This window comes from Henckelia pumila, unplaced genomic scaffold (genome assembly GCF_033568475.1).
Source record: "Henckelia pumila isolate YLH828 unplaced genomic scaffold, ASM3356847v2 CTG_549, whole genome shotgun sequence".
NCBI classification, from domain to species: domain Eukaryota; kingdom Viridiplantae; phylum Streptophyta; class Magnoliopsida; order Lamiales; family Gesneriaceae; genus Henckelia; species Henckelia pumila.
In genome coordinates this window covers 88,888-115,987 of record NW_027331861.1, presented here as the reverse complement: position 1 = coordinate 115,987, position 27,100 = coordinate 88,888, and the positions used below count along the sequence as shown (strand labels likewise).

The 27,100-nt window shown below is 32.5% G+C and overlaps 3 protein-coding genes across 7 annotated transcripts; 2 read left to right on the top strand and 1 right to left on the bottom strand.

Annotated features, from left to right (window-relative positions):
• Positions 1-10,006: 10,006 nt before the first annotated feature.
• Positions 10,007-10,855, top strand: LOC140873411 (3'-5' exonuclease-like). Its single transcript, XM_073276514.1, has one exon. The coding sequence runs from the start codon at positions 10,034-10,036 to the stop codon at positions 10,670-10,672; it is 639 nt and encodes a 212-aa protein (XP_073132615.1). The 5' UTR covers positions 10,007-10,033; the 3' UTR covers positions 10,673-10,855.
• Positions 10,856-13,074: 2,219 nt separating this feature from the next.
• LOC140873397 (intermediate cleaving peptidase 55, mitochondrial-like) lies at positions 13,075-20,854 on the top strand. 4 transcript variants are annotated; one of them, XM_073276494.1, is made up of 14 exons: positions 13,079-13,249; positions 13,846-13,920; positions 14,044-14,307; positions 14,524-14,616; positions 15,438-15,644; positions 16,329-16,432; positions 16,726-16,792; positions 16,863-16,970; positions 18,052-18,144; positions 18,533-18,623; positions 18,758-18,828; positions 19,105-19,160; positions 19,693-19,753; positions 20,439-20,854. In XM_073276494.1, exons 1-14 carry the CDS (start codon positions 13,193-13,195, stop codon positions 20,550-20,552), a joined length of 1,461 nt encoding a protein of 486 aa, XP_073132595.1. In that variant the 5' UTR covers positions 13,079-13,192; the 3' UTR covers positions 20,553-20,854. The 4 variants fall into 4 exon arrangements, 3 of the variants coding, with proteins under 3 accessions (XP_073132595.1, XP_073132597.1, XP_073132596.1); XM_073276496.1 differs by having other exon boundaries at positions 13,231-13,249; positions 14,009-14,307; XM_073276495.1 differs by lacking the exon at positions 13,079-13,249 and adding an exon at positions 13,277-13,495.
• Positions 20,855-21,928: 1,074 nt separating this feature from the next.
• Positions 21,929-26,551, bottom strand: LOC140873413 (alkaline/neutral invertase A, mitochondrial-like). Of its 2 annotated transcripts, XM_073276516.1 has the most exons (7): positions 25,518-26,551; positions 24,428-24,587; positions 23,994-24,205; positions 23,087-23,580; positions 22,929-22,977; positions 22,251-22,604; positions 21,929-22,165 (listed from the first exon to the last, which is right to left on the bottom strand). In XM_073276516.1, the coding sequence occupies exons 1-6, from the start codon at positions 26,274-26,276 to the stop codon at positions 22,278-22,280; spliced, it is 2,001 nt and encodes a 666-aa protein (XP_073132617.1). In that variant the 5' UTR covers positions 26,277-26,551; the 3' UTR covers positions 21,929-22,165; positions 22,251-22,277. The 2 variants fall into 2 exon arrangements, with proteins under 2 accessions (XP_073132617.1, XP_073132616.1); XM_073276515.1 differs by having other exon boundaries at positions 21,929-22,604.
• Between the last annotated feature and the right edge of the window lie 549 nt (positions 26,552-27,100).

The following is a 27,100-nucleotide window of genomic DNA, read 5'->3' as shown; positions in this document are numbered from 1 at the left end:
CAGTTGTAGCAGGTAACTTCTTTGTCCGTCTTCTTTTTGAAGTTGTTTCCTCGCATAAATCTTTTGAATTTTCTTGCAAAGAGTGTCATATCATCATCTTCATCTTCATCTTCTTTGGATTGGCTAGATAGAGCAATCCCCTTTGCCTTGATATCTTCTTTTTTTATTTCCTTCCTTGTTGACAGTTCCAACTCATGGGTTTTTAGAGTCCCATGAAGTTGATCAAGGTCATAGGAAGCGGTGTCGCCTTTGTTGGATTCTATGATAGCCGTCCTCTTGGCATCCCACTCCTTGGGTAAGGCGCGTAGAGCTCTCCTACACACTTGTTTGGTTGGATATTGTTCCCCGAGTTGGGCTAGCTCATTGATAATTTGAGTAAGCCTTCGGAACATAGTATCTACATCTTCATTTGATTCCATCTCGAATGTTTCGTATTTGAGTTGGAGTAGATCGATCTTCGTTTCTTTGACTTGATTAGTCCATTCATGGCATATCTCCAACTTGTCCCATATCTCTTTAGCGGATGAGCACATTGAGATCCGGTTGTACTCGTTCATATCTAAGGAACAATGAAGAATATTCATGGCTTTAGCATTTTGAGATATAAGTTTCATATCCTCCTTAGAAAAGTCGTCCATTCCCTTAGAAATTTTGACATCCTCAACCTCTTTAATAGGTATGTAGGGACCTTTCACAGTAACCTTCCAAAGGTCATAATCTACGGATTGGATATATAGGGACATTCAGTTTTTCCAATATCCGTAGTTTATGCCATTGAAAAGAGGAGGATGATTTGTTGATTGTCCTTGAGCATAGTCGCTCGCTAGATTTTCCATAAGAACCTTTTTGAAAATATTTTGAAAAAGGTGGCTCTGATACCACTTGTTAGAACCTAATGGGGGGGGGGGGGGATTTAGGTTCTATTGGAAATTTTAGCAATTTAAAGCGATTATGCATATACGCAAGCGGAAGACTTAAAGCAATTAATAATAAGTGCAGTAAATAAATGCGTAATGTAAATAAAACAGTAAAAGGGATAAGAGATGTTAATGGAAGTTCGACGATAAATCGTCTACGTCTCCCCTTCTTGGTTAAGATCGATTAACCAAGGATCCACTAGCACTTCAAACGACTTGGCTTTGATGGCTCCAAGGATAGCCTTACAACTTGACACGATCACCGCGCCGATACAACTCAACACTTGGCCTTAAGGGCTCCAAGGATAGCCACAACACTCGTAAATACACTTGGCTTCACACACAAGTGTTTACAATAACCGAGCAACCAACACACGAATGAACTTATACAAACAACCCTCGATTTTGAATATATATTTCACAAATATTTCTTTTAACTCTTGTAGGAGAGGAACTTGCTTGCAAAGAGAGTTGAGAGTGAATTGGTGAGTTGAGAAGGCTTCAAATGGCATATATTTATAGGTGCCAATCTGAACGGGTTCGGGTCGTCCGAACGGGCCTTCGGGTCGTTCGAACCTTGTCTGATTGAAATTCAAATTCTTACGGCTGGTGAACTGTTCGGGTGGTCCGAAGTCATCTTCGGGTCGTCCGAACGGCGGCATTAAATTCATTCTGGCAAATTTTCTTTCGACAAAATTTTCATGGCCGTAAAGGAGTTCGGGTCGTCCGAAGTAGTCATTTCATGGCCTCCGAGAGTGCCTCCGATCTTTATTTAATTTTTGGAAAATCTTCGGGTCGTCCGAACTCACTTCTGATCGTCCGAAGTAGTCTTTTCGTGGCCTCCGAGAGTGCCTTCGATCTTTATTTAATTTCTGGAAAATCTTCGGGTCGTCCGAACTCATTTCGGATCTTCCGAAGTAGTCTTCGAAGTCTCCGAACTTGTCCTCCGATCTTTATTAAATTCTGGAAATACTTCGGAGCATCCGAAGTTGTCTTCGGGTCGTCCGAACCTGGACAGATTTGAACTTTTGAATTTTTATTCCCAATTTTTTGATTATCGGTTCTTGCTTCCAATATTGTCTATACTCAAAAATATTATTACCTGCAAATTCTCACTTTAAATTGTTAGTAACGTTTAACCGAGTTTTGTAATCATCAAAACAATTTAATTATGAGAATTGTTAATGCATTAAAAATATTAATCTCATTACACGAGATTTGTATGCGTTTAAGGCGTAACAATTTGTTAGTCAATTAATCATTCATTTTTTTTAAAAAAAATGTGTTTTTTTTTTTTGCAATTGAGAATGAATTAATGCTTAATTTTCGAATGTAAAGTATATTTTCTATCAAAAAAAAAAAATTTGGGTTCTGTACACGTTATTTTTTGTCATTTTTTCGGCATCTAAACATCAATTAACAGTTGTTATTGGTTGTGTGTAGGTTGTGTTCTCAAGTTGTCGATCGATTAACCGGTGTTTTTTTTTTGCTTTATTAATAGTATATTGTTACCTACACTGAACATAAATCCTGACTCCGTATATATATATATATATATATATATATATATATCTGTGTGTGTGTGTGTGTGTACGCATGAATTCCGATAAATTATATAGAAAAAATTGCTTTTTTGGTCTTGTATGTTTGTCAATTTGTGATTTTAGTCCTTTATATTTTCATATTTCAGTTTTAGTCCGCTATCTTTATTTTTTTGGCAATTTTAGTCCTTTTTCCGACGTGGCTCTGACGTGGCACCAAGTCAATGCTGATGAGGAGCTGACGTGTAAAATGTCACGTAAGCATTTTCGAATAAAAATGACCAAAATTGCAAAAAATCAGAACATGCAGGACTAAAACTGAAATGTGAAAACATAAAGGACCAAAATCGCAAAGTGACAAAAATAACGGACTAAATTTGCAATTTTTCCAATTATATATATATCGAAATATATGCATTAGTTATATCGAATCATTAAATATGAGCACAATCCATATAAAAATTAATATAACCCCACATAAGATTTCTACAATCCAGTAGGAATTAAACTATAAAATGAATCACATCCATTAGCATTTCTAAAATAAATGTCCGTCGGCCGGCTTCTTTATCTTTTGTTTTTCTCATTTTCAAGGAAATAAAGTTTTTTAAAAAAAAAATAAAAATGAAAATTAAGCAATATGTAAAAGATATATCATTCATCCACACACATGTTGTTTAATTTAATTTTATGTAATAAGTATATTTAATATTTGTACAATTAATTTTCAAATTTAAAGTATATATGTATTTTTTAACAAGTTAAACAATTGTATAGTTTGAAAAAGAAACAATTTTTAGAAGAGTTTTGTGATAATTATCAAATTTAATAGAGTGTGTAATCCTTTATATACACTTTGTGCACACATAATATTATTCATTAATTGATCACACATCTTTGTTTCATCCCACGAATGACTCGATATTATTTCTAAATACATCAGATTTACAAATTATCGTGTTAATTATGTTCGATACTGAAATATCCAGGTTTCGGTGCTTGTCAAACTAATCCGATGGAAGTCAACTAATTAGCAGGAAAAGCAAAACTGATATGAGCTAAACTGAGTTGACCTTTGACCCAAACTGAAAACACTTCGGAGGGAAAGAATTAAGTCTTCAAGAGAATAAGAACGCTTTATTAAAGAAAGCGTTAAAACGAGTTTTCAAAAAAAAATGTGTAAACTGATCACATGAAGACATGTGCTAAACTGATATCAAACTGAGCTACCTAACTGATTAATCGCAAGCATCTTACTCATGGCATTAGTTTACTATCGCAACCAGAATTGGATAAGGCTTCCCATTCAAAACTGACAACGCCAAGTTACAGAGAGAAAGCCAGCATACTATTGTTAGAGAATGTTGGAGAAAATACAAGCCAACTGTAAATTATTTGAATTCAAATGGAGTCGTTGGATAAAACACTGATATATATACAAGATTAAGAGAAGAAACATACAGTGCGAGATTAATAACTGTGTGAACCATTGAGGAATAATTGAGAAGAAAAAACACAAAGTGCAAGAACATTCAAAATACTCTCAAGAACGATTGTAGCCAACTGATCGAGCACACACATAAAAGATTATTCTGATCAAGTGTAGGATCAATCTGTGTTAAGATCTATCAAGTTATAAACTCCTGTATAGATCATTTGAGTGTTTTGTGAAAACACTATCATTGTAATAAGAAGCAGTTTAGGGTTGTACGTGTTCTTGATTCTAGGAGTTCTGGGATAAGTTATTTGTGTAAGTCCTAGTCTTAGATCGGGCTTTTACAAATTTCTTGTAACTGTCAAAGTCTTCTAAAGTGAATCATTTTGAGGTGAAAAAATGGGTGATGTAGGAGAGATTGAAATCTCCGAACATCCATAAACATCTCTTATGTTACTTAACTTTCAGTCTATCATTTCCACACACTCACGAAACTGATTAACCATTTGAATCTTGTTCTAATATGTTGATTGACATTTTTCGCACATACTTTGTTTGTAAATCAACATCGACACACGAGAAAAAAAAAAAGCTTAGTTGACTAATCTCAACTTGTAAAAGTTATTAGAGTAAATTGCTATAGTGACTCACCCTCAACCGATCATATCAAATTATTTATTATTTTATAATCTTTAAATTATATATCATTTACTATTTTATCACACAATCCAAATGGTAACTTTAATTTTCACAAAGTATTAATGTAAATATATATATATATTTATACAGCCATTGAAATTAAAGCAACTGGCAACAGTAGTGTATTGGATTTAGCCATTAATCTTTCGAACTTCAAAGATATTTAGTAGGCCCGATAATCTCTGAGATCGGAATAAATTTCAAAGCATAACCCATCTCACTACTTTGGGTTTTTTTTTATATTTAATTTTAAAAAAATAAATTTCAAAAATAAGTTGAATTGAAAACGGTTGCACATATACCGCAAAACACCAATGCTAACAGCGGACGCTGGAATTTTAAATTCCGGCATCCGCTTGAATGAGCAGCAAACTTGAATGATAGGCAGCGTCTACTACTCAATGCTGCGGACGCTGCTTAATGCATGGGGACTCCGGAAATGGGAGTCCCTATGTGCATTTCTTTTTTTTTTGTTTTTATTTTTTAAATAAATTATGAAATTAATAATATTTTATAAATTATTATTTCTTTAGTATTAATATGAAATCTAAACTTTAATTTTAATGTTTGAATACTCTAAAAAAAATATTATTTGAATATTTTTCAAAAAACAAAACAAAAAATTTACAGTTAAATAAATTAAATTGATTAGATAAATTTATTTTGATAAGATATATTTATAAAACATTAGTTAATCTAAATAATATATTTTCAATAAATTTATTTAATATTAAAATTTTAAATTTAAATTTTATTTTTAACTTAAATTTTAGGTTTATCCACAAAATCGAAGAACTTACACGAATCAAAATTAATTAAAATAGATATATGAATATGCTAACTAAAATTTAAGTTAAAAATAAAATTTAAATTTAAAAATATAATATTAAATAAATTTATTGAAAATATATTATTTAGGTTAACTAATGTTTTATAAATATATCTTATGAAAATAAATTTATTTAATCAATCTAATTTTTTTAACTGTAATTTTTTGTTTTGTTTTTTAATAACTTTTCAACATGGTTAACAAATTCAAAAATTATTTTTTTTGAGAGTATTCGAACATTAAAATTAAAGTTTAGATTTCATGTTAATATTAAAGAAATAATAATTTATAAAATATTATTAATTTCATAAATTTTTTTTTAAAAAAAAAGAAATGCACATGGGGACTCCCATTTTTGGGAGTCCCATGCATTAAGCAGCGGCCGCTGCATTAGGAGCGGAATTTAAAATTCGAGCGTCCGCTGACTTATTTTTGAAATGAATTTTTTTTAAAATTAAATATAAAAAACCCCAGTACTTTAGAGGCAATAAAATCGCCAAAAAGAACCCAATAAAATACGTATAGGCCCAATAAATATGAAAAAATAAATATGGAAAAAGTTGATTTTTTTTAAATACAAGCACGAGTAATCAATTACAATAAATGTAACGAAACTATCCGCACAACCGACGGGACTTGAGCATTGACCCGAGACTTGTTTATCTCGGACAAAAAAACTACTTAAATCTACCTAAATAAATTAAGAAAATACTCACAATCAGCGGGAATCGAACCTGAGACCAATTGGTCTCAGCCTCTCAGGGCCTCACCCTTGGCCATTGGGCTAAGGACTCATTGGCAAAAAAAGTTGATTTTGATATACACGTACTCGTTATATTTACTGCGCATCAAACTTTAGCAAAACCATGGGTGAACATTCGACCAAATCGAATTAATCGAAACCCAATTTAACTAAATATGTTTTTTGTCCGATTGTATTCAACCGAATTTTTCTCCAAAACCGAATTGGATTAAAATCCATTACTTCGCTCAGTAATTGAGTTAACCTATTTTTTAAAAAATTAAAAATTAATAAAGTAAATCTGAGATTTTTATAATAAAACACATTATGTCTAAACAACATTAAAATAACAAAAATGACCTACAATATTATTAATTAATAATTAAATATAAAAACAATAAACATTTTATAAACAATATTTAAATCCTAACAAAAAATTCAAAAATATAATTATTTAATAATTCGGTTAGTTTTACTAAATAAAGTTATAAGTTAAATATTATGTTGAATACTTTTAAAAATAATTATTTATCTTTACTCCTTTATTATATTATTACTTTTCATATCTCAGGCACCTGGTAAATAACCTGTATTATAATTTAATTGAAAGTAAAAACTAAATTTAGAAACTAGGGTATTTCGCACGCACATATAAATTTTCTGTTAATTAATAATTTTCGTGTTACGATCATAATTAAATGATTAAATATTAAAAATTTTGGTGTATATATATAGAGGAATGCTCAGCTGCTTAACCATGTTTTCCCACTTGGTCCGCGACCACTAAAACCCGGTAGTTGGTTTTAGTGTTTTTTTTTTCCATCACTAAAACCCAGTTGCGGACCAAGTGGGGAAACATGGTTGGGCAGCTGAAAATTTATATATATATATATATATATATATATATATATATATATAAACAAACCTTTAGATATATAAAATATTATTTTAACAATTTTTAAAATAGATTATATATTATAATTATAGATAAATTATAAATAAATTAATTACTGCTAGGTAGGAAAATCATCGATTACAAGATACAAATCTTTACAAATCTTATCTTGACATATTTATTTTTGATAACATATTTTAATAAGATACTTATCTTCAATAATAATATATTTTTAACAAGGTCTAGTCAGTGATCATTCTAATTATTTCCAAACGTGAAGAACAAAGATTCATAAAATACATATTGCTGCGTAAATCTAGCTAATATCGAAGAAGATGGCTGAATATTACTCTTGGTGCCAACAAAAATTATTCATGTCACCTCCGATGTTTAATACAGAGTCCGGAGCCTCGGCCGGGGTCGATTTCGAGTAACATTTAACTTAATTTACTTGCCCAATGTTCCGAATCATATAAGGTTGTTAACAAAAATTTGAGAAGTGAAGCTCTCTCAAACACTACCTAAATCTTCGAAGAAAAATGTTATTTGAAGGAGTCATTGATGGTCGGAAGAGTTGGAATTACCCGCGAGACCGTTTTCAGGACGAGATGCTTCCTATTATATATGAACATATGGATCAAATCTTTGAAGAACAAAAGACAGAGTTGTGCGACTTGCTCTTGAGATGCCATGTGGTCATTATTTCCACGGGAAGTGCATCAAAACATGGTTGAGGAGAAATCACCGCAGCCCTCTTCGCGTTTTCGGGATGAAAACATACTAGACATGCCATTTTTAGTAATATACTTTTTTTTTTTTTTGAAAATTAGTAATATATAAACTTGTATTTGGTTAGTTTACGCATCTTTTCTAAGGTTGATTTCTTTATGTTTCACATAAGAATTTTATGAAGTTGTAATCTGTCTGGTTTAAATTTGATACCCTTTAGGAGGCTATCATTGTGCTCTGAAAATTTTTGTTTTCAAGAATTCATATCTCATATTTGTTAATTGATATGGAAACTGCCTAAAGAAATCGTTCGAGTAAAATGAAATAACCCTTTAATTAATGCTTCCTTTGTTCTGAATCTCTGATTCATGTTTCTAACTCAAATGTTCTCTGATGTAATTTTGGGATGATGCATGTGACTACAACTTACATTATGATACATATAGAAACTATGGAAAATCACCGGAAGAAGCTATAACGATTTATTTTAACTTTGTTTGCGGATAACGAATTATTTAAAAATATATTTGTTTCATACGAAGTTTGACTCGATTTTTATAAAACATCATATTTTCAAATCATTATGTTATCCTTATACACTAGGCTCCATTTGATTTGACTGATATGATAATTAATACATAGATAAGTATTATAATATAATAAAAAATAAATAAAAAATGATAGTTAATATAATATTTGCTTTGATTGATAGATTATAGTTTATTTAATTTGATTGATTAAATTTTATATAAAAATGATAAATTATCATTTTGTAATTTTAATAATAAATAAAATATGAATAATATTATTTATAAGGGGTAATATAGTAATTTAAATTCAATGATTTGATTGATTTAAGATAAATAATTAATAATTAATAATTTGATTGATGTAAAATAAATAATTAATAAATGGATAAATAACATGACGAGAAGAACACATAATTGTATAAGATAAATTATACATAGATTAATAATATAGGCTACCAAACGGATATTATCATTCTTCTAGGCATTGTTTGGTTTGATGTATTATTAATCTATGTATAACTTATCCCAATTAATTTCGCCTTATTTTTTTCATATTATTTATTTATCTATTTATTAATTAATAATTTTACATCAATTAAATCAAATAAATTATAATCTATCCATCAAATCAAATAATGTATTAACTATTTTTTCTTATTTATTTTTAATTTATATTATATTATTTATCTATAGATTACTTATCCTATCACTCAAACCAAACGGTGCCCTATAGTATAATTTTCACCTTAGTGCAGCGTTGAATCTTGTCAGTGGGCCTATTTGTCCTTGAGGCCCAGAACAAAGTTATAATCATGTCCAGCCCAAAACTGAGGCCAAGTTGGGCCAGATTACCAATTGAGCTCAGCTTTTAATTATGAAAAATCGCCAAAAGAGCCCAATAAAATATGTAAAAGCCCAAAAAATGTGGAAAAATAGGTATAGACAAATGTTGGTTTTACATACACGAAAAATGTTGACATGTCAAGCTGCCAAGTCAACAATTGGACCAAAAAATAAAAAATTAAAAGTTCACGTATCAAAATCAAACTTTGAAAAATTAATTAAGAAACCAAAACAAAATAAATGAACAAGTTAATATATAAACCAAAAAATCATTTCTCCCAATAAGATTTAGCCGACCGAAAATATAATTTCATCTTATAAATGACTTTAACCATAATCCGAGTAACAATTTTTAGACGATATATTATGAGTGGGAAGTTGTGCGGAAGTAGACTTGAAAAGTCGTCTTTTCTTTAACATCATTATTCACCTTTCCAACCAAAAGCATTATCACTCATTCCACAAAAATAAAGCAAAAGCATTTACACTAAAATTCACCTTTCTTTTTTCTCTTTAATAAAATAATCGACTTATACAAACTTTATTTTAAAAACTACATTGTTTCATCTTTACACATATCCATGTAACATATTCCGATTTTTTTGATCATGATCTATAAGTTTTTAAACATAAATTTTGTAAAATTCGATCTAATCAATAAAAAATATATTATTTAATTTAATTTAATTAAGAGAAATGTATCACGTTTATCGAAGTCTATTAATTCCAAATCATCCGATAAAGCTCCCCTAGAGTTGACGCCTCAACTTCAATTCTCATCCCTCACAATATATATATATATACACACACAAACATCCTTCATTTTTTAATAAGTGCATGTAAAGAACCAAATCCCCTTTGATATACGCAAACATGCATCGATTTCAAACCCCTAACCCTTCCACCATAACATTCAACCCCACACTCTCCAAATACTACATAACCTTCGGCGGAGCAACCATCGAAACCACCGTCACCTCCACCGCCGCCACCGCCGCCGAATGGGTGGCCGAGATCACCACCCTTTACGCCGGAAGGCCCACGGTGGTCGGTCTCGACGTCGAATGGCGGCCACATCCAGTCCAATCGATGAGCAACAAATCAGCCACCCTTCAACTGTGCATCGATGGGAAATGCTTGATCCTTCAGCTCTTCTACATGGACGAAATCCCGGAATCTCTCAAGAACTTTCTCATGGACCCCAACTTCACGTTCGTGGGGATCGAAGTGGGAGACGATATCTCCAAGTTGAAGAACGAATATGGGCTGGAGTGCGTCAGCAGCAGGGACGTGAGGGAGGCGGCTAAAGAGCGGTGGCCGGGGCGGTTCCGACGGCCGGGATTGAAGGATCTTGCTTTGGAAGTGTGTGGGATGAACTTGAGAAAGCCTAAGCATGTGTGCATGAGTAATTGGGAAGCAAGAGAACTTAGTAAATATCAGGTTGAGTATGCATGCCTTGATGCTTATGCTTCTTACAAGATTGGTCACAAGCTCATTATAGAGCCAGCCTAGCTAATTCATCCATTAAAGGCTTCATTTGGTATGTAAGAAAAGATGTTCAATAAATTAGTATTGGTGATAAATTGAACTTTATGTGATGGTAATTAGGTTTTTGGAATTATATATTGTTTGTATTATTTGAAAATTGCATACATTAGAAAATACTTATATAAGCAATTTATTAAACACAATATATAATAAATAGAGGGAATGTTAATCAAATTTTTATTTGGGATACTTCTTTCCAAGGATGAATTTGTAAAACAACTTGTGCTTTATTTATGGTTAAATAAATAAAAGGACATTCAGACATAAAAAAAAATAAAATAAAATCGAAAGGACCTTTTATACTATTCCGAGTGAAGGAGATCATACCTTTGTCCGATGATATTATTAATTAATTAAAACATATATATGAACCCATATTTTGGAGCTTTTCGTATTTTTTAGTCCGGATAATGCTACATGTACATAGATGATTACACGTTACATGCATTTTTCAAAAAAAAATTTCAAATAAAGTGCAGGGATAGTTGTGATTTTAACTGACTTAAAAAAAATAGTTGTGATTTTAGCACATTACGTGGAATGAATTTTTTACCATTAAATACTTTTAAATATATATATATATATATATATATATATATATATATATATATATATATTACAATTAAATCGTTATCACATGACAAACGCGCTTCCTATAATCCTATTCCTTATGGTGGATCCAAATATAGAGCATAAATATTGGACATCCGATTGAAGCATATAATTTTAAGCTAAAATTGTCCATCATGAAAAATGATTGGATCGAGTTCGATTCGGGAGATATCATAATTTTAATCAGGGATGTTCAAACTTCAGTTTGAAAATTTAAAAAATCGTAAATTTCAATTGAAGAAATCAAATACCAATGTGAAAATCGAATATTTTATATTCGGATATAAATGTTAAAATCAAAGCTAATAGAGTTCGATTTCTTTTATATACGTCAAAATCAAACCCAAAAAAACTAAAAAATTTATCAATCTTTAGATAAAATATATATTATGAGATGATATTTAGTGAATTAAGAATCTTTTTGAATAATGTAGTTGATTGTTATTTATTTAATTCATTTAGATTTAGATTTTATATTTAAATTTTACACTAGAAAAATATCTATATATATATATATATATATATATATATATTATTTTAAAAAAAAATATTTCAATCACTATTAAAATAGTTCTCAAAACGAATAAATCGCAAAAGAAAATGGATTCGGACATCAAGTTATATATTTCTAAACGAAAAACAAAAAGACCAAAATAGATTTATCAAAATCAAACCAAACCGAGATCTAAACATTCCCATCATGTATAAATTACAGTGTTATAAAAGGCAGCGCCTACGATCGCCTAGACAATAGGAGATTGTTCATCGTTTCGATTTTAAACAGTTGAAGTTTCTGAGAGTTATTACATTAATTGGTGGTTTAGGACACCTAATCGCCGCCTAGACGCCTCAAAATCCACCTAGACGGCTGCCTAAATCAACTTATAAGATATTGTATTTTTTAATTTTAATATTTTTTTAAAAAAATTATTTAACATATTTGTCCATCAATTTGTATCGGATAAAAACGACAAATACATTATGTATTTTGAGTTGAATTTGATAACAAAAAATTATTGGATAAATATTAAGATAAACGATAATAATTAAATATTTAGACTTGAAAAAACGCAACTTACATGTTAATTAGATAAAGAGGAATTATTGAAAAATATTAAAATAAATCAAACTAAAATAATTAGATATTTATGTTAAAAAGAAAAAACCGTCTAGGCCCGCTTAAAATGCCGCCTCAGCCAGCCTAACAGTATGTTTGGATGCCTAAAAATGGAATTTGGAATTGTATTTAGAATTGGAATTTGATTTGGATTTTAAATTCATGGAATTCAAATTTCATTTTGGTGTTTGGAAAAAAGTTAAAATACATATTGGAATTTAATAGCATAAATTTTAAGAAAATGATATTTTGTAAAAAAAATGTTAGGAAAACTTAAATTTGTAACTAAAGTTTATAAATTTATTATTACAAATAATTTTATTATTTTAAAAACCCAAATCTCATGAAATCCCATGAAATCCGATCAATTTTGTAAGGATTTCAGTTAGTTAAATGAAATTCCATGAAATCACATCAAATACGAATCCCGTTTTAAAATTTCATTTTGTCAAACACCAAAACCGTATTTGCAAATCCAAATTCCACCAAATCCACTCCAAATCCAGTACACCGTAAGACTTTTTAGAACGTTCATAAATTATAATGGGGTGTCCGGGTAAGGTTATAATATTTATGGGTTCTCCCAAAACTTGTGAAACATATGACCAAGCAATGCATTTAGCTAAGCTAAAAACCCTAAACTGAATTAAAAATGCAAACTTTATCTCAGTTATTTCTCCTACTGTCACAAAAAGAAACAAAAAATACCCAATTCATTCAATCGCATAAAGAGAGGAAACTAAAAGGGGTCAGTTATGCATATTGCTCGGAGAAATCTATTGCACATACACCCATCCAATATCTTGAATCAAGTTTGTATTTTTCCTTGACATCCACTATTTTTTTTATGTTGAAACTCATTTCCATGTTCTAAGTTGATTTTTTTTCCTTTTTCTTTTTTTGAAGTGGTTGCGTCGTTTCATAATTTTTTCTTGTTCTGTGTAATTTAGAATTGGATTAAGTGATTGAGTTTGTTCCTGGGAATTCTGCCCGAGCTGGTTGAGAAATTTTGGGGCGTTGATCCGAGTTCAGAATAGTTTACAGTTGAAAGTGAAGCGGTTGTGTATACAGTAAACTATTTTTAAATATGTGTGTGTGTGTGTAATTCACTTTTATTTCTGCAAGAACTGGTAACTGTGCTTGTAATTCACTTCCTGCTCATTTCAAGTCATTTTGCTACCATGTTAAGAGTCATTGGGTTAATCAGTTATTTCTGTATGAGTTCATTGTACCTATTAGTTGTTAGTTGTGGAAGGAATCATTTTTTGGATTACATTCATGGTGTATTGTTTAGAAGGTTGTAGAGAGATTCACATTTTTTTCCTAGTATGATCGAATTTACATGACATGCATTTTCTTTTAAACTCATGTTATTGAGCCATTGATTATATGAGCCATTGATTAAAAGGTAGTCAAGGCCAGTGCATATTCTAGTCGGGCAGTTCGCGATGTGGGACAACCATCGGCTGCCACTCACCCTCAGGTGTTTCTTTGCAATCTGCTACAAGTTATTTCGTTACTTACAATGCTGATGTATATCATCATAGCAATTGAGCTTTTACTATGGGCAGGGAAAGTTAAGCTTTTGTAATCAATGTTATCGTAGATAATAAAGGAAGGAGAGATTACGCCTGGCATCAGCATTGAAGAATATATATCGAGAAGGAAGAAATTGTTGGAACTTCTTCCACATGATAGTTTAGCGATTGTTGCATCTGCCCCAGTAAAGATGATGAATGATGTTGTGCCATATAAATTTCGACAAGATGCTGATTATCAATACATCACCGGCTGCCAACAGCCAGGCGGCATTGCAGTTTTAGGCCATGACTGTGGTTTATGCATGTTCATGCCGGAAGCAAAGCCTGATGTAAGCCAAAAGTTTCCCATTCCTTTTTAAATTATTTTTCTTAAGTAACTTGTTAATCAACACTCTTCTAAGAAAATATCAGTGTGCATGTAATCCAAGATACAAGTAATAACTCCCTTTTAAATATGACTTGTCTGAACCATGGAAATGACAGAATACCACAAACTTGAGAAAGAAGCTATCAAGTTCTAGTTGTAACCATTTATCATGTTTCAGGACATCATGTGGCAAGGAGAGATTGCTGGAGCTGATGTAGCTCTTGGGACATTCAAGGCTGACAAAGCGTACCCACTAAGCATGCTTGATAAGGTATTGATCGTCTTCCTTATAGCATATTTCATAAACTTTCAGCATATTTCAAATGTGCATCAGTGAGATACACCTGCAAACCTAATAATATTTCCTACTAAAGCGTAAATACTTCAAATAATTGTTGTATCTACCTGAATTTTTCTCCAGATTGAGGTTTGTTTTATGAGGTGAAGATTAGAAACGGCTCTGTCCATTGCTGTTGTACTAATGTATTCACCTCATCTTATCATCAAGGACTACCTCTCGTTCGTGCTTTGTTGGAAAACAACAGATTATTTATCTATACTTCTGATGTCTTTAACTGTTTGTAATTTCAACTATCCAAAGACAAATTTTACTTTTTGTGCAACATGTAGATCACAATTCATCAGTACCTCTGCAGCACCGCCTGTAAACAAACAAACAAATAATATGTTTTGGCCAACATAAAGAAAATTGTTTATTCCAGATAACTTTTTTATTTGTATTTCATAAGTTGTGCTAAAGGACAACATCAAACCTGGTGTTTTAAAAAGTTTAGGTAGTGTTGATGAATATGTAATAAAGGTTAACTTTGTAATAAGATAATACAATGACAGAGTTTGGATCTGGAATATGAATATTTTTTCCGGTTTCAGTTTTGGTTGTTCTCAATCCTTTTGAAAACCAAAAGTAAAAAAATTGAAAACTAGGTTACCTGCCTCCATGCCAACTTTTTGTGCATAGATCTAAGTTCATTGTTTAGGTTAGAGTGTTAGACTTATGACTATCTACTGCTTCTCTGGCTTTAGATGCTCTATTTACGTTTTCCTCCAATTCTCTTAACTTTCTTTTTTCAGATTCTCTCAAGGATGATAGAAAGATCATCCCAGTTGTTTCATAATGTGAATACATCTAAATCTATTTATACAAACTTGGAGGCATTTCAAAGAGCAACTTACAATGGCAAAGTTAAAGATTTTTCAGTCTATACTCATGAAGCACGATGGGTTAAATCACAAGCAGAGCTCAACTTGATGAGGCATTCTGCATCCATAGCTTGTCAGGTATCGAGTCCATGTAAGGGTTGTAGCTAAGCAAGCTTATTCTTTTGGATGCAATTTTTCTGTCCAGACGTAGTTTTCGAACCAAACTACACCTTGTGGCTATTTTTATGAGCTTACAATTTGAATAGACGTCGTGTAATTTTCGGGCACACGCTTTTACCATTTGAAAGTAATACACTTAATAAGAGATCAAAACACTAGCACGAGAATATTATTCTGATTTATCATGCAATTCTTATATGGATGCTACTGGCGTTTTAAATGCAATTTCTTATATGATGCTACTGATTTATTTTAAAATTTTATTTTATTGCAGTATCTTATTACACACTCATCTTTGGAATCAGTGAGATTAATAGTTTTAGTATATATTTTTTTGTTTCTTCTCTAGCCATCACATCTTCCAATGTAGGAACTTCTAAATTTCTACAAAAACAAGCTCACCATTTGTTTCTTCAGACTTGCTGCTGCCTTTTTTTTCAGACTTTGTGATTTGCCATTCTAAATTAGATGTGTGCTTGGATAATGCAACTAAACGGCATTGCAGTACTCATTAAACTGATAGAGTGCATTGTGGGTCATTTGCGTTGATAAAAATGTTAAACCCACTCTCCACTTTCTGACATGGTTATTTGCCTGCAAATGTTATCCTATTTTCCTTTTTACATATTTCATATTGGATAGGCTCTTCTCCAAACGATGATGCATTCAAAATTATTTCCTAATGAAGGAATGTTGTCGGCAAAGTTTGAATATGAATGCAGAATGAGAGGCGCGCAAAGAATGGCGTAAGTGTTTTCTTTTTTACTTATAGAAATTGGTAACTGACAGAGCAAAGTGATAATCACAAATTTGCTTCCAAGTCCCTTTCTACAACATGAAAATATTGCCTTGACGCAAGAAGTTAGAGTGGAGAAATTTAAACTTCCATGATGATGTAGATTGAAAAGTTTCTCTATTTTGAAAATTTATCTTTATATCCATTACTTGCACTTGTTAGCGAGGATATAAACTGTGAGATTTCCTATTGTGTTGCAAGCTGATGATTTTTCATGTCGTATTCAATTTTTGTTTTTCACAGATTCAATCCTGTAGTTGGTGGAGGGCCCAATGGAAGTATCATACATTATGCAAGGAATGATCAGAGAGTGAGTTTGACGCCTCTCATATTTCCATTCAATTTAAATTTTATAATTAACTCGTGTAACTTATGTACAGATACGAGAAGGCGACCTTGTCCTCATGGATGTTGGATGTGAGCTCCATGGCTATGTTAGTGATCTTACTCGTACGTGGCCACCTTGTGGAGGATTCTCATCATCTCAGGTATCTTTGTATTGTTATAGCTTACTATAACTAATTAGTCAGGCTTTCTTCACCTGTCTTATAACTGTACATGTTACAGAATTTTCACCTAAAGACATTTTAATTCTTGGTAAGAATTTTGAAGACGGCTTTACCCCCCACTAGTAAGAGCTCACTCATAGTGCATGTACCGAAGGATGTAGAAATGGAATTTGAAGTCTCCATTTGAATGTTTCTTGCTGGTTTGTGTTTGTGTTTTGTCGGTAGCCACCATTATATTTGTGGCAGCCATTATACTACCATGTTAGGTTCCTTGGTTGATTATTTATTTTGAATGTAGATTTTGATCATGTAAAAGATATATGGTCGGAAAATTTTATTGTTTAAGAATAAACAATTAGATATTAAATGAATCTAACCAACCATGTAGTGCAAACAAAAATATTTACTCTTTTGGCTATCAATTTGGAACCACTGGTGTGTGTGAGACCTATAATATCTTAATCCATGGGTTAAGTGTTAAATTCACGAGTAAGATAGGCAGGAGCAATCTCTGAAATCCGAACAACTAGTGGAATGATCTTGGATTTTGTTACTTCACAGTTCACGGTAAGGATGTCATGTTCTTAAGTAGGTATTTTGAGCCTCAATCCCGCATGGATATGAAATGAATGAATAAAAAGCCGACAAATGCGAAGCTTTTTGGTTGATCACATTTAAACAAGTCCTTGCAATCACCTAACCATCAGATTGTGAAAGGTGTAAGAGCAGATCCCAAAAGTAATAATAATGCAGAAAGGCAATTTGGTAAGCATTCGTGTTGATTCTAGATTGTGAAAGAGCATAACAAGGATACCAAATATCCATCAAACGAGTGATTGCGATGTCCCACATGGGCTATTGGAAAGAATGGTTTAGATGTATGTGGTGGCAATTAATTGCAGTTCTTGTGTGAGTAATTTTGTATTTTTTCTGCTGTGATAAGTTGCTTGAGGCTTTTAATTGTCCTCCAATCAAAGGGTCAAACAATTTCATCTTTAAAGCTTTAAATGCTTTGCTCTTTGATGTTAATCTAGAGTAATGTTTTGTTGTAATTATTCAGGAAGAACTTTATGACCTTTTATTGGAGACAAATGAAGAATGTGTAAAGCTCTGTAGACCAGGCACAAGCATTCGAGAAATACACAACTATTCGGTAAAGCTTGAATGGACCCAACATGTCTTTTCTTATGTTCGTATTGCTTAAATTATATTAGACCCTTGGATAGAAATTAGTTTCTCAAGTTTAGTCTTCCCTTGTTTTAAACTTGATGTAGTCAAACAACTGATATCTAGGTACCTCTACCTTTATTTATTTATATTCATGTTTACATGCACTTATATTGGGAATCATTTGGACATTGGTTTTATTCTTTTGAGAAATTACCATTGCATTCTTTTGTGTTTTCAATGTGTTCCTCTCATTTTATTTTCTGCTACTGTTTTACCTGTGTACCACGGACTCTAATTTGCTTATTTTGCTATCTCTAATCATCAATTGAGCAGCAGCTTACTGACTAAAAAGATTTGTACTTTTCGGTTAGGGCAATAAATTGCGGAGAGGATTTAAAGAAATTGGAATACTGAAAAAAGATAATCCTCAAATTTACCATTCGCTGAACCCTACCAATATAGGTTATTTCAACTATTTCACCCACTTTTGTACTTAAATTTTATGTATTAGAAATTTTGTTCTCTGGATAAATTAGCGATGTATATATCGTGCCTTGATATTTGTCCTGATTTTGCATTCATTAATTGTATCCTAGGTCACTATCTCGGAATGGATGTTCATGATTGCTCAAAAATTAGCTATGACCGCCCCTTGAAACCTGGTGTTGTAAGTTTTATTGTGAATTGGCGTTTTAACTTTTTTGTTATAAACTGATTAGGAGTAGTGATTGGAAGAAGGATCGATTTTTAACATTTATCCATCGAGAAAGGAATGTGAATTTGATGCACCCAAATTGAAGCTCTGACTTGCCGTTCTTTGTAGTCGTATACAAATGGTCAAGTAACAAAGAGACCTCCACTTGCTTTGAAAATTTGTATTCTGTCTTTTGCCTTTTTCTTTTCTTTTTTTTTGTAACTCTTATTCTACTTTTGCCTTTGACAGGTAATCACAATTGAACCAGGAGTTTATATTCCTTCTAATTTTGATTGTCCTGGGAGGTACTTTTGTCACTTTACCTAATTAATCTCTGTTCCTTTGCAAAATTCTAAACCAGAGTCGTACTTATGCTGTGTTAGCCTTTTGGAGGAAATTGTTTGGTTTGCTCAATGATAAACCTACATGTTAGAGCCTGATAACATGAAAATGCTTCCAGAAAAATAAACTTACTTTTGCCTGTATTATCTAAGTAGACGTCTCAGCAAGTTAATTAAAAGAAACCATGAAAGTTTTGATGCTATCACAACATGATCCCAATAATTTCTACCTAAAGGGCACTCGTTATGTGGTCAAATATCGCTCACCTGATATTTTCTCGTGTTGGTAGAAAATGCTTACTTCTTTAACCATGTTGTACTGGTTAAGTTCTCTAAATCACTGAGTTCACCTCAGAATATCTCCCCGTCCAATAAAACTGAAACAGCAAAGCAATTGCCAAAGCTGCAAACAGGATTGTTTGCTTGCATTTTAAGTTTTTAACCAAGCTATCAGTAATCACTTCAAATTATTCATGAGGTTGGGCATAATATGCAGGTATCAAGGAATTGGTATAAGGATAGAAGACGAAGTTCTCATCACAGAATCAGGATATGAGGTAAATCTTTGTGGATTATTGCTCCATCATTCGGGAGTCTATTATGTTTATCATTTATGGCTGGATGGTGTATCTACTCTGTGGTATGTTAAAAGAGCAAGTGTCACATCTGAAAATGAAGTGGTGGAAACACCCTTGGTGTTTGTTGAATAAATGCAAATTAAGCCCGATGACAACTTAAGCTTTTGTGAAATAGTAGGCTACCCTCGACGCCAATAATTTTTTCATTTATAGATGATAACATTTGAGCAGCACAACATGTTTTCCGGATCCTTATTATTGGCAAAGGCCTATGAGTGTCAGGTCAAGTATTCCTAATGTTTTTCTGGAAATGTTGGGAAAAAATTGCTTGTTTAGAAGAATCAAGTAGAACATCCCCACCAGTTTTTTGTCCTTGAAAAATTGACTGATATCCCGTTTGTGAACGATAAAAAATAAAAAGTATTAGGGAAGAAAATGCCAAGAAACTACTTAATTGTTACAGAAAGGTATAATGGTAAAATCCATGAGAGTTATAGTGTAATGATAATCAGACAGCATAGATTCTATCACAAAAACTCTTCGCAAACATAGAGGGGGGAATCTTCCATATGGTTTTTTCATAGGTTTGTTATTTGGCCATACCAGAGGACACTTGGCCAAAAGTATATGTTGGTGTGATTTTGACGTATACCATTCTATGTAGGTGCTTACTGGTTCAATGCCAAAAACTATTAAGCACGTGGAATCTTTGATTAACAATTTGTGTAACGGAAATGGAATGGAGACGCAAAACCTTATGACAGCGGCTGTTAGTTGATCGATGGATCCAACGAATTCAAAGATTAAGAGTACTTTCAATAAATGAAGCCCCTTAAGTTCAAGAAAGTCCATAGGAAAAGGAAAACAACGAGGAAGGTACTTCAGAATTGGTCATCTCTGCGTTATTTTCTTTAAAAAGCTTTCCCCTCGATTACCAGCTCTTAGCATGAATCCCTTTAATTTTGTGGGAGTGGTTGGAGTTGAGTGGATCGATTTGATGTAGTTAATATTGATATTCTTGTTCTTAATTGACTTTGTTCTAGCAAACAGATTATTATAGAACAAATTTTCCATGCAACATGCTCTTATCTGGATTTGAATTTGGAATTTATCTGACTGTGAGACTCATGCAAGTTATATGGTGACGGTGCAGATTTGTTAATCCAATCAGTTAACATTTTTCCAAATATTTAGGTAAATATTTTTTTTAAAAAAAATTAAATACAAATTTTTTTTAAAACTATAGATTACATAAAATGCCAAATTCAAATATAAAATTGGTGTATTCATAAAATAATTTTTAAAATTCAGCTTAACAAATTAAAATATAAGTGATTTTGTTAGCATGCGAAAACTACATTAATGCCTGGTAATCGTACTAGATCCAAATCTATCCAAGATTGAGACCAACTATCCTCGTCCAATATATAATATTTCTGTTAAATGGACATAATTTAATTGTTTTTTATGTTTCTTTTTTATATTCCTTCTACTACATTATTTTGTATGGAAGAATGGACACATAATTCATCATAATGTGGCCCATTACTAATGTTAAGTGTTAAGAGAAGATTTAACAACAAACACAACTTAAGATATTAAGGGGGTGGTAAATATTATGTCTTTGGAGAAGTAATTAATTAAATTTATAAAATATGAAAAGATGGGAAAATAAGAAGTTAGATAACTTTTGAAAATAAAAGTGAAACCTGAAAATCAAAAGTGAGTATGACGCCAATCTGTTACGATTGGGAGAAGTATTGGGTTCAAGACCATTTAAAACTCCCACCCCCAATATAATAATAATAATAATAATAATAATAATAATAATAATAATAATAATAATAATAATAATAATAATAATGTCAGATAAATAAGATATTTTAGCACTAATTATGCTAACATAATTATTTTTGTACAAGCATAATCACCATCCCACCAATTTCTAGATTTCATTTGAATTACACAAAATCAACATATAAAAATGATTTTTATTTATGTTCAAATCCAATAAACACAGTGATTTCAAAAACTACATGAGCGTCATTCAATAATTGCATGTAAATATACATTTTATTTATTATATTGTATTTATTTTGAGTCACACTCTGGTCAGTGCTCATTCAAATGTGACAAAGAAAAGTAGAAAACAAATATAACGGTAGATATTTGATATGGATATAAAAGTACGTCAAACATATTACATTTACAGTTCTTCTCTCAATGCTCTATGAAATTTATAACATAATAAAATTCTCAAATTCAACGTCTTGTAAATGAAATAATATCAGTATAAACTTCGATTTCGGCTATAGCTAACATAAATTACGAGGCCACTCGTATAAATATGAGGGCGCCTCCATCTAAGAGTTGCTCGAAGCAACAATATGCCTGAAACAAACTCGTGTAAGTTTTGTATAAAAATAGCATCATTGAACTACCCATAAAACTACCCTATGTACAGCAGAGACCGAACCTTCGCTATTGGAGAATCTGGTTTTCATCAGACTAGAATCTGTGACTTGGCAAGCCTACGGGAGCACTTCTTACGGCTAGAGTTGCTCAAGGCACAGACACAGGTTTCGAGAAGATCGTAGTCTTCTTCCCAAAACAAAACGGATGCCATTTTGGGATTATCTAGCAGCATTTTAGATGTCAGATATCCAGCGATTGACCATGTTTGGTACAGTCTAGCTTGTTTTCCTATGAACTTTCCATTCCTTGTGTCGTAGTATTCAGGCCATTGATCTGTTTGAAGCCTTTTTTCCGCTAAAGTGATTGCTTCCTTGGCCAGTTCTGTCCGACCCATCTTCATGCATGCCAATGTGAACTGAGAGAACATAAGACAAGAATTCAAGAAAGGTTGTTATTGATTAGCTGACAATGTATAATACCCGTCTTTTACTTCTCTCTGATTATCCCTGGTTGATCGATATAGATTCATAAGAATCTGATATCAACATAACATACTTGGGAGTATACGTTTTCTAGTTGTGGACCAAATATACAAGAAATCACCCTCTGAAGTTTCTACCAACATTAAGCTGATTCTTATGGTTCTTTTCCTTCATTTTCATCAGAATGAGTTAATTATTTAACACCATTCGAACAAATCTCTAGCACGAGAAAAAGTTAATTTCCATGCTATATTTACCTGCCATAGAAGAGTCGGCCAAGATCCACCATTATGGTACGACCATGGTCTGCAAAAATTCCAATAAATAACGTTCAGGACATTATACTTTAGATATCTAAAAATTTCAACCACATTGGAAGTTGAAAACGACGCATCACCAAGTTGTGGGGACTTACGTATTCTTTGGGTCACTGCCAGTGATTATTCGCCATTCTTCTGACTCCAGAGCAGGGTAACATATCTTCAAAGGCATTTGACCAATAAGATCATCCCATTTAGCTTCTATGAGATTGAGTATAGCCTCGTTTTGTTTTGGAGTACACAAGGACGACACTATGGACCAGAGATTTCCAAGTGTGAAGAACCTGAAGTCCATGTGAGCTGGCTGCAGATTGCCAATAAGATAACCACCCGTCTCAGGAATCCAATGCATCAACCAGTGAGGAATTTGTTCCGGGTATATATTAAACTTGTTAGTGGCTTCCATGGAATACTCCTCGGTCTTATATCTGTAGATTTCATTAATTTTCTTCAGATCAACCCAGTAATATTCACGAATATGAAATGACAGCGCACTGAGCCTATTACTGACAGCCCTGACCAAATTTTTGGATCCATCATCTAATGTAAGCATCTCACGCGAACACCGAAGGGCTGAGTAAAACAAAGCCTGCAAGATGAAACATGTTAAGAGCAAACCTTTGAATTGTTCTTCCAAGGTCTCCATCTCAAAATCATCCTGTGTATGCATTTGCTTGGAAATTTTTTATAGCTTAATCATACACATACTCTCCCATTAATAGGGAAGTAAATCATGCCGTATATGATAGTGAGCCAAATATGCAATTTTTAGTTGATATCCGAAGATGAATTGAGCTTTCCCTCACCAACTTTAACAGCTAAATTATGAGAATTAATATCAATTTCTCAAAATTCAAATAGTTAGTGATGTCACAGAAAAGGAAGTCCACGAGATTTTTGAGTGAACAACAAAGTAAACAAAACAGTCTGGGAGAAAAGCCCAAAATAAAAGCAGCTAAGATATTTATACATAAACACACAAGAACTGAAGGAATGACTTACTTGAATCTCTAAGGGATGCCCATGAATACCCATTCGCCGATCTATCATACAAGAGCCATCAGTGACAAGCAATGAAGGAAACATATCGAAACCATCAGACAAGCAAAGGTTTAGAATCAGTTTTATCCCTGTCTGAACATCCACTCTTTCCTGTAATGCATAGTCACCAGTAAGCTTCCCATAAGCTCTCAATAAGATGATCCACCATAGTCCTACACAAAAACTTCAAATTTTAATTCTAAATAACCAGTGTGTCGTGTTGACAAAAATGGGAAATGACTGTTCTAATTCATATGCAGTTGAATTAAACAAAGCTAATTTCATTAGAAAAGGAACATTAAAATGAAATAAGAAAAGAGATCAAATAAAGCCACATATTTACACAAACTCAAATACACAGCTACTAATCACTAGCATTAAGTAGAAACACGTACCAGAGTCCACAGGTGCTACACGGCCAATAGCTGACTCTCCAAAATCGGGATCTAAAACTTCTTCAAACTTGTTATCATCTAAAGCTACAGATCTAACTTTAAAACTTGCTGGCATCAATCCTTGTCCAGGGCTGTAGCAGTCCACTGTTTTCTCCCAACTCTAGTAATAAATAAGAAAACATGAGGAACAAGAAATATAAATGAAAAGAATTAAGTAACCAAATCACACCCCAAGTGACCTAAAAAAAAGATCAGTAAGATAAATATTTTAGAAAACCAAGAACTAAGCCCGAGCAACAAATCATTTTCGTTTCATGTTATCATCTAAGAAAATGAATAGCATATTGTAGAATGTAGACTGAAACATAAATTGTAATGGCAACAAAGAAAACTAGCATTGCATTTCTAATCCAACATGCATTTATGTAAAGTTTAAAATGTATTCTAGTTCTCATCAACTGAAACCTGCAGCATACACCCATACGTCATTTCAAAGTAAAATATAGAGTAAAAGGTCTTCTCTGTTACAATAAATAAGGAAAAACATTTTAAATTGTAGATCTTCTCATGATTAAATTCATCCAACCTCCCAATCACCACCACAATGGAATTCCCAGAAAACTGATTAAGCCTCAACACTTTAAAAATGGACAAGTAAATAAATTTCTAAACAATATCCCCAAACAGTTTCACCAGAGGTTTCATAATTATATTCCTATGTAATGCCATCAGACACCAAGATCCGATTCCTCTACCCTATTTGATAGATCCCAATACCCAATTAGTTCTTCCACTCTTCGTTAACTTTCTGTCATTTGCAGTATGCAATCATTTGATACCTCTAAAACATGCAAAATAATCCACTCAAACCCTTTACTTTCCATAATCTCAATCCATCGAAAATGCACTTTAATGTAATGACCAATACATGGGGGAAAATTCAGCTTCTTTAAATCTAAACAACCAACAAAGTAGAAAGTGGAATTCATCATAGAACAAATTTTAAAACAAAATAAATATAAATAACGGATACATCATCAGTATCTGTGCATGTAATTATGTAAATGGGCATAATTGAAAATCAAAATACCTGTAGTTGCAAGGTGTGAAGCAGAAAATTCCTCACAATCTCCCCTTCCCCCTTCAGCAAAAACGCAAAGGCCGACGGCACAAAATCTCTTATAAACACCTGATCATAGTTCAGAGGCAACTTGTCGTTAGCATCATTGGCAGCCAGAGTCCCCACAGGACTCCCACAATACGTCACGATGGCGTTCCTCAGCAGCCTCCACGCCTCCTTTTCCATCTCAGACTCTTCTTTACCTGCTCTCACACTCTTAGTTTCATCTAATCTCTCACTTTTTACATCATTTTCAAGATTTTCAGACTCCATCTCATCTCCATGAATCTTTGCATTTGAATCCAAATCAATCTTTTCCACCGACAATGGCTTGGCATTAAGCCCGCCATGCACATAAATTTTCTCGAAATTCTTGTCATTCACGCGGGTTTCAACAGAAGTTGACAAATCCCTGATATTTGATGCAGCACAAGCAATCACAAAATGGCTTCTCGGGCAAGAATCACGGCAGCGGATGCTTGACAAAATACCCGACTGACCCCAATTCCTATTTTGGGAAGAACATGATCTCCGAGCATTGCTGAATATGGTTTTAAACCCGGGAAACCGAGAGGAACATGTGTGAAACTTGTGGGTTCTAAATTGAAAATTGGAACAAGCCGAAAACTTGGAGGCTTGCGGAAAAGAAACAACCAATAAAGGCGCGTTCTTGCAAGGTAAAAAGATTCTACTACCGGGCTTCATGTTAAAAAATCTGACCGATTTCATTCTAAAACTGGTATATTACCAAGAACCGGAGACGAAACCAAGAAAAAATCTGTAACAGATCGTATAATATGTACAAGAATCAGATACTATTCAATTAAAATCTAGTTCTTGGTGGCCAATACATATATCCATGACAAACGGATATAAGAAATGTGGAAGGCAAAAATTCGAGGAAACAATATCGGATTTTGTGGGAAAGAAATGATGGGTGTTCTTGAAAAATGGGCAGTGGCCGATTGTGGGTTGTGGCGCAAGCAATCCCCTATTGTTATACGAGCAATGGCGGCTCGTATTGCATTTCTTGCGCGTGTGAAAAAACCCTTCCCCTGAATTTGGATAGCTCTGCTGACGCATATTGGAATTTTTTTATTTTTATTTTTTTTTCCCCTTCAAATCATAGTAATATTTCTAGTGTCAAAAATTATTTTTTTTTTTTGAAGAAAAGTGTCAAAAAAAAAAAAAATTTTATATAAATAACTCAAATTAAAAGAATAAAATCGATTAGACCGTTTCACTAAAAATTAATTTTATTTGATATGCACTGATAATCATAGGATTAATGTAATAAGCTAAAAATCACAATTAATCAAATAAATCATATAATATTGTGCAATAAACTCGCCTAACAAATGTTATAGGAGAATTGAAATACGTATCATTCATTGGATATATTTTGGCAATTATATAAAGTTGGAATTGAAATAAAAGACAAAAGAATATGGTCCATGTGAGATAAATGTGGAATTAATAGCAGGCCCACGGTTCCTTATATTAAAATATAGTTATTTGTATCAAATTTCCTTGTAAAATATTAAAAATGTACA

What these genes read in the sequence shown, in the direction of transcription:
- LOC140873413 (XM_073276515.1), bottom strand. Translation starts at nt 26,276, where the DNA reads ATGAAATCGGTCAGATTTTTTAACATGAAGCCCGGTAGTAGAATCTTT. An exon ending in TGTAGCACCTGTGGACTCTG is followed by an intron (nt 24,206 to 24,427) that starts GTACGTGTTTCT and finishes GTTTTTGTGTAG; the next exon opens with GACTATGGTGGATCATCTTA. An exon ending in GGCAGTGACCCAAAGAATAC is followed by an intron (nt 22,978 to 23,086) that starts GTAAGTCCCCAC and finishes GAATTTTTGCAG; the next exon opens with ACCATGGTCGTACCATAATG.
- LOC140873411 (XM_073276514.1), top strand. Translation starts at nt 10,034, where the DNA reads ATGCATCGATTTCAAACCCCTAACCCTTCCACCATAACATTCAACCCC.
- LOC140873397 (XM_073276494.1), top strand. Translation starts at nt 13,193, where the DNA reads ATGCATATTGCTCGGAGAAATCTATTGCACATACACCCATCCAATATC. An exon ending in ATGCAAGGAATGATCAGAGA is followed by an intron (nt 16,793 to 16,862) that starts GTGAGTTTGACG and finishes ACTTATGTACAG; the next exon opens with ATACGAGAAGGCGACCTTGT. An exon ending in GCCCCTTGAAACCTGGTGTT is followed by an intron (nt 18,829 to 19,104) that starts GTAAGTTTTATT and finishes TGCCTTTGACAG; the next exon opens with GTAATCACAATTGAACCAGG.